General features: G+C 41.2%; 4 protein-coding genes across 5 annotated transcripts; 3 read left to right on the plus strand and 1 right to left on the minus strand.

The window, feature by feature from the left end:
* Positions 1-1,233: 1,233 nt before the first annotated feature.
* Positions 1,234-3,667, plus strand: LOC145702395 (uncharacterized). Its single transcript, XM_081779616.1, has 8 exons — positions 1,234-1,413; positions 1,454-1,878; positions 1,995-2,150; positions 2,197-2,387; positions 2,777-2,936; positions 3,010-3,123; positions 3,172-3,247; positions 3,286-3,667. Exons 2-8 carry the CDS (start codon positions 1,746-1,748, stop codon positions 3,548-3,550), a joined length of 1,095 nt encoding a protein of 364 aa, XP_081635742.1. The 5' UTR covers positions 1,234-1,413; positions 1,454-1,745; the 3' UTR covers positions 3,551-3,667.
* A 387-nt stretch (positions 3,668-4,054) lies between these two features.
* LOC145702407 (uncharacterized) lies at positions 4,055-4,794 on the plus strand. Its single transcript, XM_081779627.1, has 3 exons — positions 4,055-4,221; positions 4,270-4,388; positions 4,530-4,794. Exons 1-3 carry the CDS (start codon positions 4,140-4,142, stop codon positions 4,773-4,775), a joined length of 447 nt encoding a protein of 148 aa, XP_081635753.1. The 5' UTR covers positions 4,055-4,139; the 3' UTR covers positions 4,776-4,794.
* A 19-nt stretch (positions 4,795-4,813) lies between these two features.
* LOC145702405 (serine/threonine-protein phosphatase 6 catalytic subunit-like) lies at positions 4,814-7,295 on the plus strand. Its single transcript, XM_081779626.1, has 8 exons — positions 4,814-5,070; positions 5,114-5,229; positions 5,379-5,535; positions 5,586-5,672; positions 5,718-5,824; positions 5,879-5,994; positions 6,940-7,039; positions 7,090-7,295. Exons 1-7 carry the CDS (start codon positions 4,833-4,835, stop codon positions 7,022-7,024), a joined length of 906 nt encoding a protein of 301 aa, XP_081635752.1. The 5' UTR covers positions 4,814-4,832; the 3' UTR covers positions 7,025-7,039; positions 7,090-7,295.
* A 519-nt stretch (positions 7,296-7,814) lies between these two features.
* On the minus strand, positions 7,815-12,588 carry LOC145704893 (uncharacterized). Of its 2 annotated transcripts, none has more exons than XM_081782361.1 (6): positions 12,412-12,588; positions 9,947-10,437; positions 8,947-9,900; positions 8,724-8,899; positions 8,574-8,674; positions 7,815-8,478 (listed from the first exon to the last, which is right to left on the minus strand). In XM_081782361.1, the coding sequence occupies exons 2-5, from the start codon at positions 10,142-10,144 to the stop codon at positions 8,608-8,610; spliced, it is 1,395 nt and encodes a 464-aa protein (XP_081638487.1). In that variant the 5' UTR covers positions 10,145-10,437; positions 12,412-12,588; the 3' UTR covers positions 7,815-8,478; positions 8,574-8,607. The 2 variants fall into 2 exon arrangements, with proteins under 2 accessions (XP_081638487.1, XP_081638486.1); XM_081782360.1 differs by having other exon boundaries at positions 8,724-8,902.
* Positions 12,589-17,168: the final 4,580 nt, after the last annotated feature.

Here is a 17,168-nt window from a genome sequence, read left to right on the forward strand (position 1 = left end):
CATCGGACCCTGCATCCGAATTTTTTAATATTTTTTTTGCTTCGGAAAAGATGAAGATTTTCATTTGGAAAACAAGTGAACAATGAAAAAAGGGGCTTTTTATGAAAGAGATATTTGAATATAATGCCACAGAAGATGGATCCCTGACCTGCTTTTATCCGGACGATCCTTATCAGGAAATGATTTTTGAATATTTTCTTATTAAAGTTAAAATTTTTAACTTAAAAAGCTTCTTTCTTTTAAAAATCATTCGACAGGGATCACCGTCTCTGACCAGGGTCTCGAAAAATTGGATGCGCGGCGGTTGTTTTGGCGCCCCCTCTCGCTTTCAACCCCCGCGCCCTAGATGTTTGCGCGAGAAAACAACGGTGGGCTGGATGTTGCGCCACCCTCCGCGGACAGTTGTGCGCAACGGGAGCCGATTGTTAACAACGGGCGCTCGGTTGTCACCAACAAGTACGCGGTCCTCGCGTCATAGAAATAAACAAATTAGTACCCTACGTCGCCATTCCAAGTAAATGATTAAATTAATCAAATTTATTTTAAAAAAATCATATGTGATTTATCAAAATAGATGTTTTTATCCAAATAATTTTGAGATATCTTTATAATCTTAGTTTTTAATCGGTATTTTCATGAAAAATCCAAGAAACACTCAGAAGAAAATATTTCAGATTGCCCCAGCTGCCTAGTTAGGGATTTTATCAGGTGTTTAGATGACTGAGTGTAAGTGGCAGTGCGCTAGTGCTTTGCGCGCTCCCCGGGGCACCCAAAAGGCCCATAATCTCAGTGGGTGCACACTCTGACCTACTGAAACAAAAATCACCGGGTGATCTATACAAAACAGTTCTCGGAAGTGGTAAGCTACCTGTTTGCGAAAAAATCGAATTCATAGGCAAGTATTACGTCCAAAATGTGCTAGTTACTTGAAAGTGTATTTGGTGATCTGTCAATCTTAAATAGCTAAATGCCCCGAATCTCAAATTAATTTTTACATATTCGGAAATTCCGAATCGGAATCAGCGGAAAAAGTTGTATCAGGAGTCTAAGTTTCACTGAATTTGAACATTTTTGCATATTTTTACAGCGTAACTTTCCCTTTGGCGCGAGCCTATATTTCAAACATCCAGCCCAAATTGTTTTTGAAAGTGAACAACGAGCGCGCCGATGTTGAGAGCGAGAGGGGGCGCCCTAACAACCGCCCCACATCCAATTTTTCGAGACCCTGTCTCTGACAATATGTGGTCTGTCTCCGTTCTGCAAGTCGGAGAACGACTGCAGCCAACTGCAGCTCATCATCTCGCTGGTAATTTTCGCCGCCTTTATGATCCTTCAAATAGCAGGAAATCTCATTTATCTGATAACTTATTTGAAACACAAAAAGCTTCGCAAAAAACGACACTACCTCATTAGGTAAAACCTCACCTTCTAGCTCGTTTTAATCCGCTTCAAGAACTTCTTATTCTTTCATCGACCTAACATCAGCTCTTGTTGAGCTTCCAATGGCAGTTATTTATCTCCTAAAAGAACTGGATTACGAAAATTACAATTATTACGCGGACGTTTGCTCAATGTCCGACAGCTGGGTGGCGGTTGTATGTGGAACAGTCACTCTCACGCTTATTATTTGCTCAGTATGGCGAAGGGTCGAAATTTTGCATTGAATGCATGTCTGTTTGACGCTGAATCATATGATGCTACTACTACCGTTTCATTTTTGACCCTTTTCGAAGCACATCCTTTGGATGCAAGTTGACCGATACATCGCCATTTGTCACCCTTTTATCTATTCACAAAAGAGCATGTACTCCTCTCGGCATATTATTTACTGTCTGGTCATAACTTGGTTGGTCTCTGGCGTGTTATCAGTGATACCAGGCGCGAGCTCATAAATTTACGCCCCAAGGTACTCGACTGACAACTACTGCGCGCGATAACGACTCGTCGCAGTTACTGTTTACTTCCGTTTACAGAGATATGAGCTCGTTTTACAGTCATGTCGAATTCAGTGCACTTCGTGCTTTCTCCAACACTTCTTGTGTATATTGCCTATCCAGATGAAGCCGTCAGAGAGGTTCGGACTTGGAAGAAAATGACTGTTCATGGAACCGTTTTTGTCCTCCCGTTTCTTCTTTCAGTCGCGTTTGCTGGTGCCTAAAGAATCTTTTTTTTTTGCGAAATAAACGAAATATTTAGTTCGAACTGGAAAAGAAGTTCTGAAGATTCTCAACAGCGCTAATGGCCCGATGATCTTTGACTTTATGAAAGATAAGGTCAAGAAAGAGAACTCTGACGCAACTGCTGTTTTCAAGATGACTCTACTCTGGAATTTCTGCTACTCCATTTGCATCATCCCTTTCATTACAGTAACGGTTCTTATGTACGAGGTCGAGGTTAATTCAATATTTTCGAAAAGGTCACATCTGCTTGATAGCGTGATACAACTCATCCGGTCTCGTCGCAAAAAGAAATTTTATGTTCCGTAAAAGCATTTTTATTGTAAAAATTTCGTCAGAATTGCGACTCCGCGGCTGTCCGAATGGACGGTCATGATATTTTTCTTCTTATTATGCTAGAATCTAGCAGCTAGATCAAAGTAATCTTGAATTCTGAATTGTATTGCTGAATTGAAATTGCATGCTGAAATCTGGTTAGTCCTCCTTGATTTCTGCACAATTCTGATTCCTCGTAAAATACCCCCTATTGATTTAATCTAACTCGTTTCGACAGAGCGCGTTAGGATAAAATAAATTCTCGTTTTATAACCTCGTTGAAGGGCATCCTCAACTGCTCATCGCTACCGCTGCCGTTTTTCCTCTCCTTCTATCTCACCCACTTGAACGGCATGATCAACCTCTTCATGCACTTTTATCAAGATGAAGTCTTCATCTCTATATTTCGAGAGTCGCTTCCCAGAATGTGTCGTCCAGTTCAAGGCTCGTTTTTACCAAAACATTATCTTTTTAACACAATTTTAATATGAAATATAATTTAAAAAGCGTCCAAAAGTCAACTCAAGCCATGGTTCTCGCCGCGAGAGCAAAGTTCACTGGCAGTTGGACGACTGCTTGGTCGAGTACTACAAAGCCGATAAGACGGGCAAGAGACCATTCCGCGTTATTAGTAAGATATGCGAGCGGAATCTCACAGGTTAACTGTTGGTATTTTTAGAGCCCGTGGATGAAAATGGGAGAAAGCTTTCTTTGGCGACGATTGGTAGCTCCAGACAAGGGTCTATCTCGCACGGGTAAGGATTTCCCCTTTTCGTGATAAAGAATGACTTAGATTTCATATTCCTCGCGTTCCATCCGGTTCCTGTGTCACTCAAGTGACCGAAATTCCCGGATCGATCAACATTGGTTCCACTCGTCGAGGTTCTTTTTTGACAATCGGTTCAATCACCCGTCAGAGTTTCTCCGCCGAATGCGCCGTTCCTAATCTCCAAACCATCGTTCAAGAAGAAGAAGACGCTCTCCTGGAAGTTCGACCATCTTCGAATGACCCACTGAACTCTGAACCCGAAGAAAATGAAAGTGATTCCGAAAACTGATTATTTATTCTAAATTATTCTTCAAATGACCTCACTGTGATGTAATTTTTTGTACAAAAGTAAAAGCAAACGTTCCACTGACCACAGCACTGCCAGAGTATTAAATTTCCAATAAAAAATTGTCCGAAGTTCAACTCGTTTCTCATCGTTCGTCTTTTTAGTTTTTCGAGGAAATGATCGGTCGTCAGCTTTCCAAGGGGATTCTTGCCAAATCCGCCACGATCACGGCTACGCCCATGCGCTCGCTCACCCCAGGACAGTGGTCCAATATCTGGCTTGCCAGTAAGGTCAAGTGCATCTTGCTCGGCGGTTATGTTCTACATCTTCTGAACGAGCAAACCTCCAACCAGTTTCCGGAATATATGCGAGCCTGAAATCTGATATTTCATCTTGTTCCTCTTAACTTATTCACTGATAATTTCATTTTACCCACTGATTTACTCCCTCTTTTAATAAATTGAAATCGTAACCCGCAGATCGCTAATTGCATTTGATCCTAGACATGCAGTTAAGTCGGTTACCGATCCGTCGACTGTCAGTCACCATTTTACGTGGAGCTGCAGGTGTCTCCAGTAATCCCGCGCGGCCAATGAAATCTATCAAATGGTCGAAAGTCGACCCAAAAGTTAATCTCGGCGGAACGTACTACGAACTTTTCGATCTGGACCTGAGTAATGTTTCCCCTAAATCAACTTCAGGCGAGTAACAAGCGTTCTTAGATTTCACTCCAAAGGAGTTATCGGCTGCGCGACTACGCTTGTTGAAAGAGTACCACCCCGATAAAGGAGGCTCAAAAGATCACTACGCCACGATCGAAAAGGCGCACAAGATCTTTTCTAGGAACGGCGCTCCTTGAAAAGTTCACTTACACTTTAGTTGAAAAATAATGACTTTTTGAAATGATACATAAAACGTAAACATATCTATTCGAATAATTCTCGTAACAATTTTATTGAGAAACTTTGAGTAGCACCGAAAAAGTCAGAAAATGCTGTCCGAATACCAACAAAGGTGTGGAATGTTCCAAGGGACGGAGCTCGGGGAAACAAATGATTCTCCACGAAACAGAAGAATCGTAATCTTCTTATTGTTCTTGGCCGTCGTTGTGGCCGGCTGCGCGCAGCAGTTTCTCTACACTCACATGACACAGCCAGCAGATACGAGATTTCCTGATAGACATTCTACTCCTCTTTCTGCTCTTCAAAGTTCTGTACCCAAAAACTAAATAAATGCATTTCTATTTCCTTTCTTTGAGCTTTATTTTGTTAAGAAATCGGCGAAAATGAATCTCGATAAAATGCTCGCTTGGATCAAAAAGTGCAAATACTTGCCAGAAAACGATCTAAAGCAGTTGTGCGACTACGTGTGTGATATTCTAGTGTGCGAGCCAAATGTTATTCCAGTACCTTCTCCAGTGTCGATTTGTGGCGATATTCATGGTCAATTTTATGATCTTTTGGAGCTCTTCAACGTTGGCGGGGAGCTGCCAGAGACCTCTTATGTTTTTCTTGGCGATTTTGGTTAGTTCTTACCAACCGCACTAACTAATATATTATTTCACAGTCGATAGAGGATACTACTCGCTAGAAACGTTCACTTTTCTCCTTGTCTTGAAAGCTCGATATCCAGATAGAATTGTTCTGCTGCGTGGAAACCACGAGTCCCGTCAAATCACTCAGGTAGATTCCTACCAGCTATCTTGCTAGTCGTAGCTAGTCCAGCTTCAAATTTGATCGATCACCCAATTCGAAATTTTTTCGTGGATCAGATCTAGATCGACTCGTTTTTTCTCAGTAGCTAGATCTGAGAAATTCTTACATAATTCTAGGTTTACGGCTTTTACGACGAATGCATGACAAAATACGGCTCGAACAACGCCTGGAAATATTGCACCAGAGTGTTTGATTTACTAACAGTGGCCGCTCTAATCGACAATAAAGTGTTGTGCGTTCATGGAGGATTGAGTCCAGACATAAATTCCATCGGTAACAAATGATCAAAACAATTCCACGAGTAAATTAATCATTAATAACAGATCAAATCCGCGCGTTGAAGAGAGACCAAGAAATTCCCCACAAAGGTGCTCTTTGCGATATTGTTTGGTCAGATCCAGAGGAAGTCGGTTAGTACGGACGATTAGGAACAGTCTGCTTATTTTGCATTCTAGCTACTTGGGAGATATCTCCGCGAGGAGCCGGATATCTTTTCGGAAAGAGCGTCACCGAAGAATTTATGGAAATCAACAATTTGGATTTGATTTGCCGCGCCCATCAGGTACAAAAACGAACCGTGAAGCTGCTAATTAGTTACGTTAACCCTGTTCCTTAGGTCGTGCAAGAGGGCCACAAGTACATGTTTAACGAGAAACTTGTTACGGTCTGGTCGGCGCCAAATTACTGCTACAGATGCGGTAATATCGCCTCGATATTGAAAATCGACGGATCAAAGGAACGGTTAATATTTTGATTATAGAACTTTATTTTTTCAAGAGAGTGGTGAAAAAGGCAGAAAGTGAATCAAAGTCGTTGGTTTCAATTTTCTCCTCTAAGACTCGCTTTTTCACTTTCACTTGAACAGGCGTGATTTGCACATTCTTCCTTGAGCGAGAGGCTTTTAGGACGCTTTTCAAAATGTTTTCGAATTCTTTTCCGTCGCTCATTTTTTTCGATTTTTTCTTGGCTTTCTGAATTCCCCTTTTCTTTTTATTGGCTCCGATGCTCATAGCGCCATCAGCTGGATGCGATAGCTACCCACAGATGGTCCAGAAGGAGAATCGGAAGGAGGCCGATTCTAATCAGGGTGATCGTTCTAATTTGATTTCCAAGAAGTTCCAATTTGCCCTGATCTGATAAGAAATTTTCACTTTCCCGTACAAAATGCTTTTTGGAGAGATTTCTCAGTGCTGAGGACGAACTGACCAGGATTAAAAAAATTAACTATTATTTTTATATTTTCGCCACTAATATAGCCTTCATCGGCCGCTTCTTAACGTTAAAATGCTGAGAAAAAAATTATAATCATCGCGAAAAAGGAAGAAATATTGGTCAGAAAAATGCCAACCAAGATTTAGATAAGAATTTATTTTAAAATCTTGAATCTGACACTATTATCGCGTTAATTAACGGTTAATCAACGTTATATTATCGATGAAAAAAAAAAGATTTTTTTTTTTGGGAATAAATACCGATACGTTCGGTATTACCGCATTTATCAGTAACCCCGTGGCTCAAACGTCGACACCGTAATTCGCTTGTCTGCTTTATCTTTACGCCCTATCCTTGTAATGTCGCTAAACCCCCCGGTACGTGTTATGTCGAGTCAAAAACTTCTCGGAAGACAAATCGCCAGATAAAACAACCATGCAGCATTATTTCAAAATTAACCGCGAAAAAGAAATCTGCAATCAACTTCGAAGCCGTGAGCGACTCAAACCGGGTGCATCCGAATACCGTCACAACTCCTTACTTTTTATAGCGCCTTCGCAGTGAGGTAACTGTCCCAGATACGTGTTTCTTTGAAGCTTATCCGTCTATTTTCAGCAAGAAATGATATAAATTTAACTTATTGCAAAAAAAACTACTCCGCTCGAGCTCGAGTTCCTCCTCCTCCTCTTCTGGCAGAAAACTTCAACGTTTCTGAAAAAATAAGTTCAACAAAAAAATCTTTAAAAACCTTTTTGCTGCCTCACGATTCCATCCCTATGAACAAAAAGATGCATCCATTCAAAATAGAATATAAAACGTTACTGATCTTTCAATTAGACTCGGAGCTTTCAAATGGCTTTCTTTGGAAGCTTCGATCAAGGGATTTTTAGCAGGAAAACAGGCCTCTTTTGAGAAAAGCAAGAAAATTTTTCCTCAAAAAGTCGTCGTTTTTTAAGTTTATCTTTTTATGAAAAGTGATGTCTTGAAAATCCTCGGGCGGATATTCCAGTGATCTGATAATTTTTTTTTCGAAAGCGATCTTTTTCGCAGTAAATTGTTTGACAAAACTGTTATCAGTTGTTACAAGGCCCGTCCTTTATCCACGTCTTTACTAAAAACACTCGCAATATACAGTCTGGCAGTCCGACACGTTAGCTCATCCGAGAAGTTCCTCCTGGTCGCAGAACAGACCGGTAATTCGGCTACTTGGCAGCCATATCAACTTTTCGGCAGGTTCCGTTAACCGGGTGTTTTCTTGTCATTTTCCTTGAATGCACATTTGCTCCTGAAAATATACGATTCTTTGTTTTCCTGCTAAGAAAGACAAAATAAGAAAGAAATAAAGTTTTGGTGCATTTATTTAGAAGCAAAGCCAAAATATTGGGGCACGCCGAAATAAGGGTATCCCCTTTTGAAATTATTTTTCACAAAAAAAAGTTAAATGGCCATTTTGGGCGACACATTTTGATAACGCGAAAAATTGTGTCCCCGAAATCGAAAAAGGTCTGGCCACTTGTTGTCGTTTTATCATTGGTTGAAGTTTCGTTGAAATTATTTAAAAGTTTATCAGTTTTCGAAAAGGCAAAATAAGGAAGTTGAGGTCGCGTGGCTGGGCCCGCTGTCGCAGTACTTGCCAGCACATTTATCATCATTGTACACTATTATTGGAAAGAAATCCTTAGTGTAGATAGTTAGACTCTACTTGATTACGTTTTGTTGTGAAGGTCTACTCGACATTTAAGCGGGAAGCCGACCACGCGATTTCACGAGATCCGGTTCTATTTCTTAGGGCCGATTTGGGAAGGAAAAATTCATGTTGGAAAATTGAAAATCCGAGGGCTGACTATGGTTTAAATTAAATATACATTTCTATGTGAAAATTGGCACCAATTTAAGAAACATCGTTCATAAGGAGATGCGGCAGTTTTTGGGCACACGGGGGTGTACCCTTAAAGAATTTTTACAGCAGGTCTTTTCTGGAGAGAAAAAGATGATATTGACTTGCTAGAACGAGGATGACGAGTTGTTCATGATTTTTTTCAAGAAAAAAAAAACTCAAAAAGAATCAATTTTAACGCTAATAACTCGTCAACCTTTTCCTCAAATCGTCGAGCAAGTTCAATGATCAGCAAATTATTGCTGAGCAGATCGCTTCCATCGCTGGGCGCCACCGTGGAATCCTCGAGTTCCATCTGGTCCACTAAAATCACAAAAGTTAATTACTATTCGCGGTGATTTCGGAGTTGAACCAAGGCTCTCGGATCACGGAGAGTTGTCGGTATCGGTAGTTGGTCTTCTCGTCGGTCGAGTCGGACTCGGATGTGGTGGTCAGCTGGACGGAGGAGTCGGTGACACTCTTGCCCCATGGTCGGGGGTCACAGTAGTCCTCGGAGGAAGTGACTGACTGGAGGTCATCAGTTCCGCGCTCCTGAATGTAAGTTTTAAAACTCGAAGAAGAAAATACAACTTTACCTTTCGCTTGCTGAGTCGCTTGTTTCGTCCGCTCATGTCAAACTGGTTGCTGCTGCTGTTATCACTGGTAGCACCAGAGACATCAGCATCATCGCCCATGCTGGCAGAGTCGCATCCGGAATCGCCACCCTCGATCTTAGAAGCACCGGCGAGCTTGAGTAGCTCGGCTTCCTTCTCCTCTTCGGTTGGGACCTTGTAGAGGTTTCGTCGGAGTCGAGGACCGAGGAGAGCGGCGCGCATGCCATTCTCGTTCTGTCGAGCGTTCAGTTCTTTGACGCATCGAGTGGCTTCTTCTTCTGTTTCGAATTCAACGACGGCGCAGAGGGACTGGCCCATGTCTGGAACTTGCGTGGCGTAGTTTCGGAGATCGCATGGGACTGGCTTGCCTTCGAGAAGGACGCGGACGAGGGAGATGGCGCCGAATTCAGCGAACATGGCGGTGACAGCACCGACGGAACCAAGAGTCTTTGGCATCTTGATGCAAAGAACGTTTGTGATGGTTCGTGCCTTGAGGACGTACTCGGGGAGAGCGTCGATTCGTCGGACCTTGGTGTTCTCCTCGTTGAGCTGGAGCTTCTGGGATTTTTTCAAGCAGTGAGCGGTCACTCGCCAGTCCTTAGTGAGCTTTTTGACGTTCTTCAAAGCAGTAAGAAGCTTGATGGAGAGGAATCCCTCGCTCTTTTGGCAGATCTGTCGAAGGAGGTAGTGGTCCTTGGCCAAGTTCTCGTTGGAGAAGTAGAATTCGGCGGCTTCAATGATGGCTCGCTGGGTTTCGTGGTCTGGGAGGATCATTTGACCTTCATCAGGTCGGAGTTTTGGGGCCTTGGTGGTCTTCTTGGCGCTGGTTCGGCCGGAACCGACGGCCTTGTTCTTGTTTCCAAAGAGTTGCTGAGAGCGCTGGCCCCAGAGACCGAGAGCTTCTCGTCCAAGGTTCTGGTTTTGCATCGCCTGAGCCTTGGAGAGAAAAGTTAGGTTTTGAATATTCATTGTTGATTTTTACCTGAAGCTGTTGGTGAAGCGCCTGCTGTTGCTGGATCAACATGGCGACAGTAGATGGGTCCTGGAGCGCCTGGTAGAGGTTGATCTGGTTCTGGTAAAGCATAGCTGGGTTCAACATAGCAGGGTTCATCATCTGAGCCATGTCAGGAGAGTTCTTCTGGGACTGGAGGAGCTGCTGCATCATAGCAAGGTTGTTCATTTTGCACGTAGTAGAGTTTGTACGTTTAAGGAAATTTAAGAACGTTTAAGGTTTTAAGAAAGGATTGACAAAGATTGACTGAAGAAAATTTAAAAATTAAGGATTAGAAAATTGAAGAAATGGAAGAGCTGACAAAGTCGTTCTCCGATATCAAGTTGAATTTGACGGTTCAAATGTGCGTGAGGCAAAGTTTTCACAAAGTTGGGTCAAGCAGTGTTGACGTGAAATTATTCAGTTAGGCACAAGGTTGTCGCTTGGGTTGATATACTTTCGCAGTGCGGAGATGTTACAACCTAGGAGTCGGCATTAGTAAAAAAATTATTGAATAAGAATTGGGTTTTTCAAAAAAAGCGGTTGATTTTCAGTTTAATCACTGTAAATGTCTTTCTGCGAAAAGCTGTCATAACCAGTTTGTGGTTGGGATCGGCACCCTAAGCTTATGCAATGTGGAGTTTGGTGGAGCATTGTGGTGGCGCTGGTAAAGCCGGGTGTGGTGCTTCTCAAAGATAGAGCGCGCTGTCTAGTACTGTTGTATGATTATATGAAAGGGACCAAATTGGTCGAAAAGACACGTCTATTAGCTAAGCTCGGCGGGTCTAGTGCCCTGATCACATAACGGAACCCAAAGAGAGCGCTCCAGTGTGGTACCCTTTACCCCTCCGCGCACCTTCACGAATACCGCGCGGTTTTGGTGGCGCTCGTGAGCAGTAACGCGCGCGTTGATAGCGCCGGTCTCCGCGCGCTAGGAACATTCACGAATCGGTGTTGCACCCAAAATATCGATCAACTGCACGTTGCCAAGAAAAAATCAAACGTCATAAAATTCTTGGAAAATTCGTAACGAAAATCGCAACGCTAATTCTTTGAAAAATTACAAAATATTCAATAACTAGTCAAAAACAACGATTTTCACAGCTAAATTTACCGGGGAACTCGTTTTATTATGGAAAAAAACATGAAGTAATGAACAACCCGTACACTTTTTCTCAATGTCATCGACACTTTTTATCTCGCTTAGTCTCTGAAGCCCTAGACTGTTCTTGTTAAAATTGGGAAGAGCCATGTTTTTGAATCGGGATCGCTCTTTTTCTCGGCGGAAAAAAAGTAATTTACTGAGAATCCTAGTTTTAGGAAATATGCTCAAGGTGAGCTGGACTTGGATGATCCAGCACCGGCACCAGACCGAACCATTTTGCGCCAATAGAAACGGTGCAAGCAGCATGATGGTGGAGGTGCTGGAGCAGGGCCAACCTTGAGACCGTTGGCTCGAAGCCAAGGCCAGCTCAACTGCCGCCGATGGGCAGATTTCCGGGAAACATACGCGTTTGTTTTGCCCAAAATACAAAACATTTTCGCGAATAAGTGGTCCTTCTCGGAAAATGCTAGAATTTGCATTTTACTCACTAGTTTTTTTCTTCTAAAACTGAACGAATCATCATAAATGCTTTATAATTAGATAAACAATAACCTATATTTTCGCGAATTCTGTTAAAAATTTTTGATAAAACTGAAAAACATTAAAATTCTAAAGTTTTATTCAATGATAATTTTGCCATAGAAATAAAGATAATGAATCCTAGATAACATGATCATCGCATTAGTAAAATTTCACGGCTCTCGAAAGGACCGGTTGCAAATGAAGCAAGTGGCACCTGCGTAAACCGCGCGCCCAACCGCCCAGAATGTAATTACGCCGCTGATTTTTACTCTCTCTCTGATCTTATTACCAAAGGAAACCATACAGTTTGATACTTAGACGACCCATCAAATACATGGCTTTTCCTTGATTGTATAAATAAGCCAATTCATTGTTGATTTCAATTTGAGAATCGAAAATTTTAAATGAAATTTATTCATGAGAATTTTTAATAGAAATAATGAATTTAATAAAAATTGAAATCGAAGTTCAAAAAAATGAAGCCAACAATGAAAATTTACCTCATTTGAAATAACAAAAAAATATTAATTGGCACCAAAATAACTTTCTCTTAAATATTTGATAAGGGGAAATGTTTATGGGACATGGGTAGCGCCACGTGACCAGCAAAATGATCAAGGGCTTGAAGCCAATGAGCCATAAAGATTTCCTTGAACGCGAAATTGATCGAGCGTGAATTCCCTTGAACCCTAAGTTCCAAAATTTATTCCGTTATTTTCAAAAAGTTAGGAAAATCAACCGTTTTTTTCGTCTCCAATCCTGTTTCTGCAGTAGATTCGATGATTGAAGTCTCTATCCATCAAGTTGAAAAGGAGAAAAAAAAACTTACTTTTGGATCAGCTGATGGCAATCTTTCGTCGGAAAATATGAGAAATTGAATCCCTTTCCGGTAATAAAAGTGTTCGAAAGGCTCGTAGCTACTTGAGATTCGCTTGAGACTGGTGAATGTTGTTCACGTAACTCAGAAGGATCCTTTAAGCGGCGCGCTGAGGAGCGCCACTGCTGCTCCACCAAGCACCACCGCCGCGCTCCACCAAACCAACCGACCCAACCTTCCCCAAGCTCAATCGAGATAAAAACAACGTTGTTTATAGCAAATGCAACGCGATCAAACATCAAACTATTTCATAATAACGAAACTCGTTAAATTTAAAGAAAATAGTAGAAAAGTGGCTCAAACTACTAGTAAGACAAATTTTCCAATAAAACACCAAATTCTCATGTTAACTTCGACAACCTAAAACAACCTCAAAACCAACTAACCACAACGAAACCACAACAAATACAGAAAAACAAAGATATACACACTTTCAGTGAAAATTGATTTTATTCAGGAAAAGGCTCAGAAGATAGATGACTTTGTGTCATCGGAATCTGTACTTTCGATTTTTTCAGCTCGGAAAGTACTTTCTTCTAACCTTGAAAACTCCCTTTTCAGGAGTTTTTCGGCTTGCCATTTTGTTTTTTTCTGAATAAGTCATATTAGTTCTCATAATATATTTCATGTTCTGACTCGTTTTAATATAGAACTTACCTGACAAAAGCGGCTATTCGGACAGTTGAAATCCGAAGACTAGTGGACTTTGGTTTTTAGCCCTGACAACAACAGTGTATCTAGAAGAATTAACCTTCTTTTTACATTTATTGAAAACTTGTCTAAACAATCCATCCCTTCAAAACTGCTCTAGAACTGAACTTCAATTTATGCCAGGTTGGTTGTTTTCGTACTTTTGCTTAGATTTGACATTAGATTCTTGTGCGTATATTTGAAATGTGTGAATTAACAAGGCCCTGAGAAGATCTCGAGGGTGCGCGCGTCCAAACAGTTAACGGGAAGAGATTTATTTTGCCGAGAGTTCCAGCGTCGCTAACCGAGTTAGGGATGAAAAAGGCCATCGCTATTAATCGATCTTGGCTAGATTCACGCAATATTTTCGTCCTCGCTAATGGAGCGCTTCGGCGAAGTGAAGTCACTTTCTGTGAACGCTTTCATACCTTCTGACAGGAGAGACGTCAAATTTCCGGCTTCGATTTCACCTGAACGTGAGAGCCCCCGTCCACAATAGATCATCTAAATCATTACACGAATAACCACAAGACAGTTTGCATAATTTATAATTATACATAGTGACACCCTTATTTTAACAACCAAAAGAAAGTTTAAACCTTTGTAAATCAAAATTTAAATTGCGACTTACACTGTTGACGCCCTTAATTCTGGCTGGACAAGAAAAATACTCAAGAAAAACTCTTTTTCTTTTATCTGTTATGTCAGCGCTAGAAAAAGCTTCGTAACCAAAGAGAGAGCTTTTTACAGCGTAAAATGGTAGTGAATAAATTCTACGGATTCCGCTACCGTTACATGAAAAACTCGTCGGTTGACGGAAATACCGGCGAATTGACTGGTTTCTCATAGTATCTTAATTTTTAGTACAGCTGGTGCTTATGAAGACGTCATTGATATTTCTACCTTCATGATAATTCCTATAAAATGCGTTAAGCTTACGTTGATAATAAATTTAGCTTGCTATTTTTCGCTGGCGTTGCATGTTAAATTGATGCGTTATTTCTACCCTAGCGATTTGACTATAAATACTTTGAGCCGTTTCTTTCGCCGAACGAATCGCTTGAATGGGAACATGCGTTGCCAATACCAGTAGTTGAAAATAACGACTTATTTTTGATGAAAATTAGACAAGTTTACACGTAAGGAAGAAGATGTTAATTTAGCAAGGAAAAGTCACAAGTCCACAAGAAGAATTATCTAAAACTCAAAGGCCATAATTTTTATATTGATAAGAAAGAAAGTATTTGATAAGAAATCTCCTGGGGAGCGGAAGCGGCTAGAATTTAGAAAAAAATGTGAGCGGAGAGCTTTAGCAAATTGAAAAAGACCCCTGCACCTGCAAAGATTTCTAGAGCACCTGTCAGAAGATGGAAAGCCTATTAGCGTACGCTTTTCTTTTAGCAAAAGAGTCGGTTTTATACAAGGGTTCACGTAACGTGAAATTTGGAAGAGAGACAAAAATGGACGGGGGAAGGGTCAAGTTTTAGATTTCTGACGGATAGGTTAGAGCGATTTCTACGGAGGTGAAAAGATGATGATTTGGTACTTTTATTTGTCGAGGAAAAAAGTCGGATTTCGTTTTATTTTCGGAACTAGCTGCATAAAATGACGTGGCAGCGGGCTTTGGCGGCGGACAAGGTGGAGTGAATAGGTCAAATCGGCTCCTTGATTCACTTCCCCAGATTGAGCAATTGACACGACAACAAGTTGCTCATTATCTGACACGACCTTACTTTAATAGCTCTCAAAATTTAGATTCAACCAAATTACGCGGTCTATTTATATTTCAGTCTTTTCTAATTACAATCACTTACAGTTACTGAAACCGGTTGTTGCGTAACGTAAAAATTATGTTGTTCTGAATTTCTTTAAACCAAAATATTTTAAGGTTTATTATCCCCAATTTCTTGCCGGTTTAGAATTTGCGCCCAACCGGCTCTCGCTCTATGTTATTTCATAATCCCAAGCGTCCCCTCAACATTCAATTTAAATGCTATCAGGAGCTTGGCCCTCCTTCCTTCATCCCCTTTTCTTTCCAAATTTCTTATCTTCCGCCTTCTGTTTGGCCTTCAGTTTCAAACTGGCCTTTCACAGTTTCAGAAAACAGCAGATAATTTTCAAGCTCTTCTTTCGATACTCTATCGCGAAAACGCCCAAAAATGATAACAAGGAGGAATTGATGGTTCTTAGACTTGTTTAACAAACAAATATTGGGGCACCCTTAATTATGGGGCATCGGATTTCGTTGTCTTTCGCGAAGAACACCTCGAAACTCGTGACGAAATAAGGAAGTGTCTAGTAAAAATAGCAACGTTGAAAATCACGGCAATAAAAAATGCTATTTTCTTCTTGGAGTCTCGGCGGGATATCAGCGCCACTTTGCGCTGATTAGTTTTCGGAAACAACGTTGTGGCCTGACGTCATTCAACTCCAGCGCCAAATAATAAAACGAAATAAATGTCAGCGTTATAAGCAGCAGCGGATTCACACGCAACGCGCGATTGACTTATCATTTGAGCAACTCGAGAAAGATCGCCAAGTTCGTCGATGTTTGTAAGTGACTCAAATCCCTTCTTTCGGCGAATGCTTGACTTTGAGTCCAAAAAAGAACAAAAGTGGGCGTACAACAAGAAAGGGTCAATGGCTTGATCCGGCCGATTTGCTCGGTCAAATGACGACTGAGATTCGGGCTAATCCTTCTGCATAAGATGATCCACGTTTGCGCAAGTCAACGGGCAGCTTTACCTAAGATTTTCAAGATTGGTTTGTTTTATTTCACGACATCGGTACCCGATTATCTGGATGAATGTATAGTCAAAATTTTTCTGTTCAAATAGGCATTGTACTTGAAAATTGCAATCCTGTGAAGAAAACCTGAGTCAGGCTCCAAAGAGCTAAATTGAAAAGCCGCATATCGGCTTTTTAGAAACGAAGCCAAAAAGCGGCTTCGCAAAAATCATTTTTATCAATTAAGGACCCCCGTCAACAAATTTCTTCAAAAAATCGAAAATTTCAAAACAGCCATATTTTGGCTTCTTAGTGTGCCCAGAAGTTCAATACGTCATAAAAACTTTTTCGGACCACTTTTTGACCAACGAAAATCTGAAATTTCAGCAAAATTGGGACTTTTTCGTCATGTTTTGTCAAAAAGTCCAATTTTCAAACGCGATTTTGAGGGTGTTAGAGTCGAGATATACCCCAAAAAATGAAGCCTCAAAATCGTTTTTTGACCTGTAGAATCCATTTCCGGGGTCAAAATTATGAGATTCCGAAAATAGATTTTTCAAAAATTGTTGACGGGGGTCCTTAATAAATCCTAGCGAAGCCGCTTTGCGGCTTCCTTATTAAAAGCCGCTATGCGGCTTTTGATTTTAGCTCTTTAGAACCTGACTTAGGTTTTCTACACAAGTCCCGCGCCTAAATCCAAATCACGAGTTTCTCTTGGCTAAAAGGAGCTCTTTGGCTTACTACAATTCGCGTCTGACCACATATTTATGGTATCAAATGTAATCCCCCGATGGAACATAAAATAATCCAGCATTGAATAACGATTGCTGCTCAGTGGATCCTTGGTGTTTCGTAGAAACCACATAATCAAGTGGGGCATCATAATTATGCTCACTTTGCTAGTTCGCTGCTGCTCAAAGCAAGCCCTTGGTGATTAGGAGCGCCCTGGATCGCTCGCGCAGCGGGAGACGCGCGGTCGCCGGAGCCGCCTGTGGCGCTTTTTCAGCTTCGCGAAGCGCACGTTGCGCTACTTAGAAGCCAAACGCGCTTCTTGGAATGTCCTTCACGTAAAATTTATGATTTCGGACATTTTTCAAGAATTTTTTTAATTTTAAAAGTCTTTTGAAAGGATTCATAAGACGACCAATCTGTTTGTTGCTTGATTTTTTTACAAAAAATGTTAAGAAAAATGACCGATATTGGAAACCTGTGTTGAAAACCTGAGTCAGGGTCTGAAAGATTTCTACTGAAAAGCCGCAAAGCGGCTTTTTAAAAAAAAAACGGCTTCGCTA

Source organism: Oikopleura dioica, chromosome PAR (assembly GCF_907165135.1).
Source record: "Oikopleura dioica chromosome PAR, OKI2018_I68_1.0, whole genome shotgun sequence".
NCBI lineage: Eukaryota > Metazoa > Chordata > Appendicularia > Copelata > Oikopleuridae > Oikopleura > Oikopleura dioica.

What these genes read in the sequence shown, in the direction of transcription:
- LOC145702395 (XM_081779616.1), top strand. Translation starts at nt 1,746, where the DNA reads ATGCAAGTTGACCGATACATCGCCATTTGTCACCCTTTTATCTATTCA. An exon ending in TCTTTCAGTCGCGTTTGCTG is followed by an intron (nt 2,151 to 2,196) that starts GTGCCTAAAGAA and finishes CGAAATATTTAG; the next exon opens with TTCGAACTGGAAAAGAAGTT. An exon ending in CAAGGGTCTATCTCGCACGG is followed by an intron (nt 3,248 to 3,285) that starts GTAAGGATTTCC and finishes AGAATGACTTAG; the next exon opens with ATTTCATATTCCTCGCGTTC.
- LOC145702407 (XM_081779627.1), top strand. Translation starts at nt 4,140, where the DNA reads ATGAAATCTATCAAATGGTCGAAAGTCGACCCAAAAGTTAATCTCGGC. An exon ending in ACTTTTCGATCTGGACCTGA is followed by an intron (nt 4,222 to 4,269) that starts GTAATGTTTCCC and finishes AAGCGTTCTTAG; the next exon opens with ATTTCACTCCAAAGGAGTTA. An exon ending in AGGCGCACAAGATCTTTTCT is followed by an intron (nt 4,389 to 4,529) that starts AGGAACGGCGCT and finishes TAGCACCGAAAA; the next exon opens with AGTCAGAAAATGCTGTCCGA.
- LOC145702405 (XM_081779626.1), top strand. Translation starts at nt 4,833, where the DNA reads ATGAATCTCGATAAAATGCTCGCTTGGATCAAAAAGTGCAAATACTTG. An exon ending in TCCAGACATAAATTCCATCG is followed by an intron (nt 5,536 to 5,585) that starts GTAACAAATGAT and finishes CATTAATAACAG; the next exon opens with ATCAAATCCGCGCGTTGAAG. An exon ending in TGATTTGCCGCGCCCATCAG is followed by an intron (nt 5,825 to 5,878) that starts GTACAAAAACGA and finishes CCTGTTCCTTAG; the next exon opens with GTCGTGCAAGAGGGCCACAA.
- LOC145704893 (XM_081782360.1), bottom strand. Translation starts at nt 10,144, where the DNA reads ATGAACAACCTTGCTATGATGCAGCAGCTCCTCCAGTCCCAGAAGAAC. An exon ending in CGCTTCACCAACAGCTTCAG is followed by an intron (nt 9,901 to 9,946) that starts GTAAAAATCAAC and finishes TTTCTCTCCAAG; the next exon opens with GCTCAGGCGATGCAAAACCA. An exon ending in AGCGACTCAGCAAGCGAAAG is followed by an intron (nt 8,903 to 8,946) that starts GTAAAGTTGTAT and finishes ACTTACATTCAG; the next exon opens with GAGCGCGGAACTGATGACCT.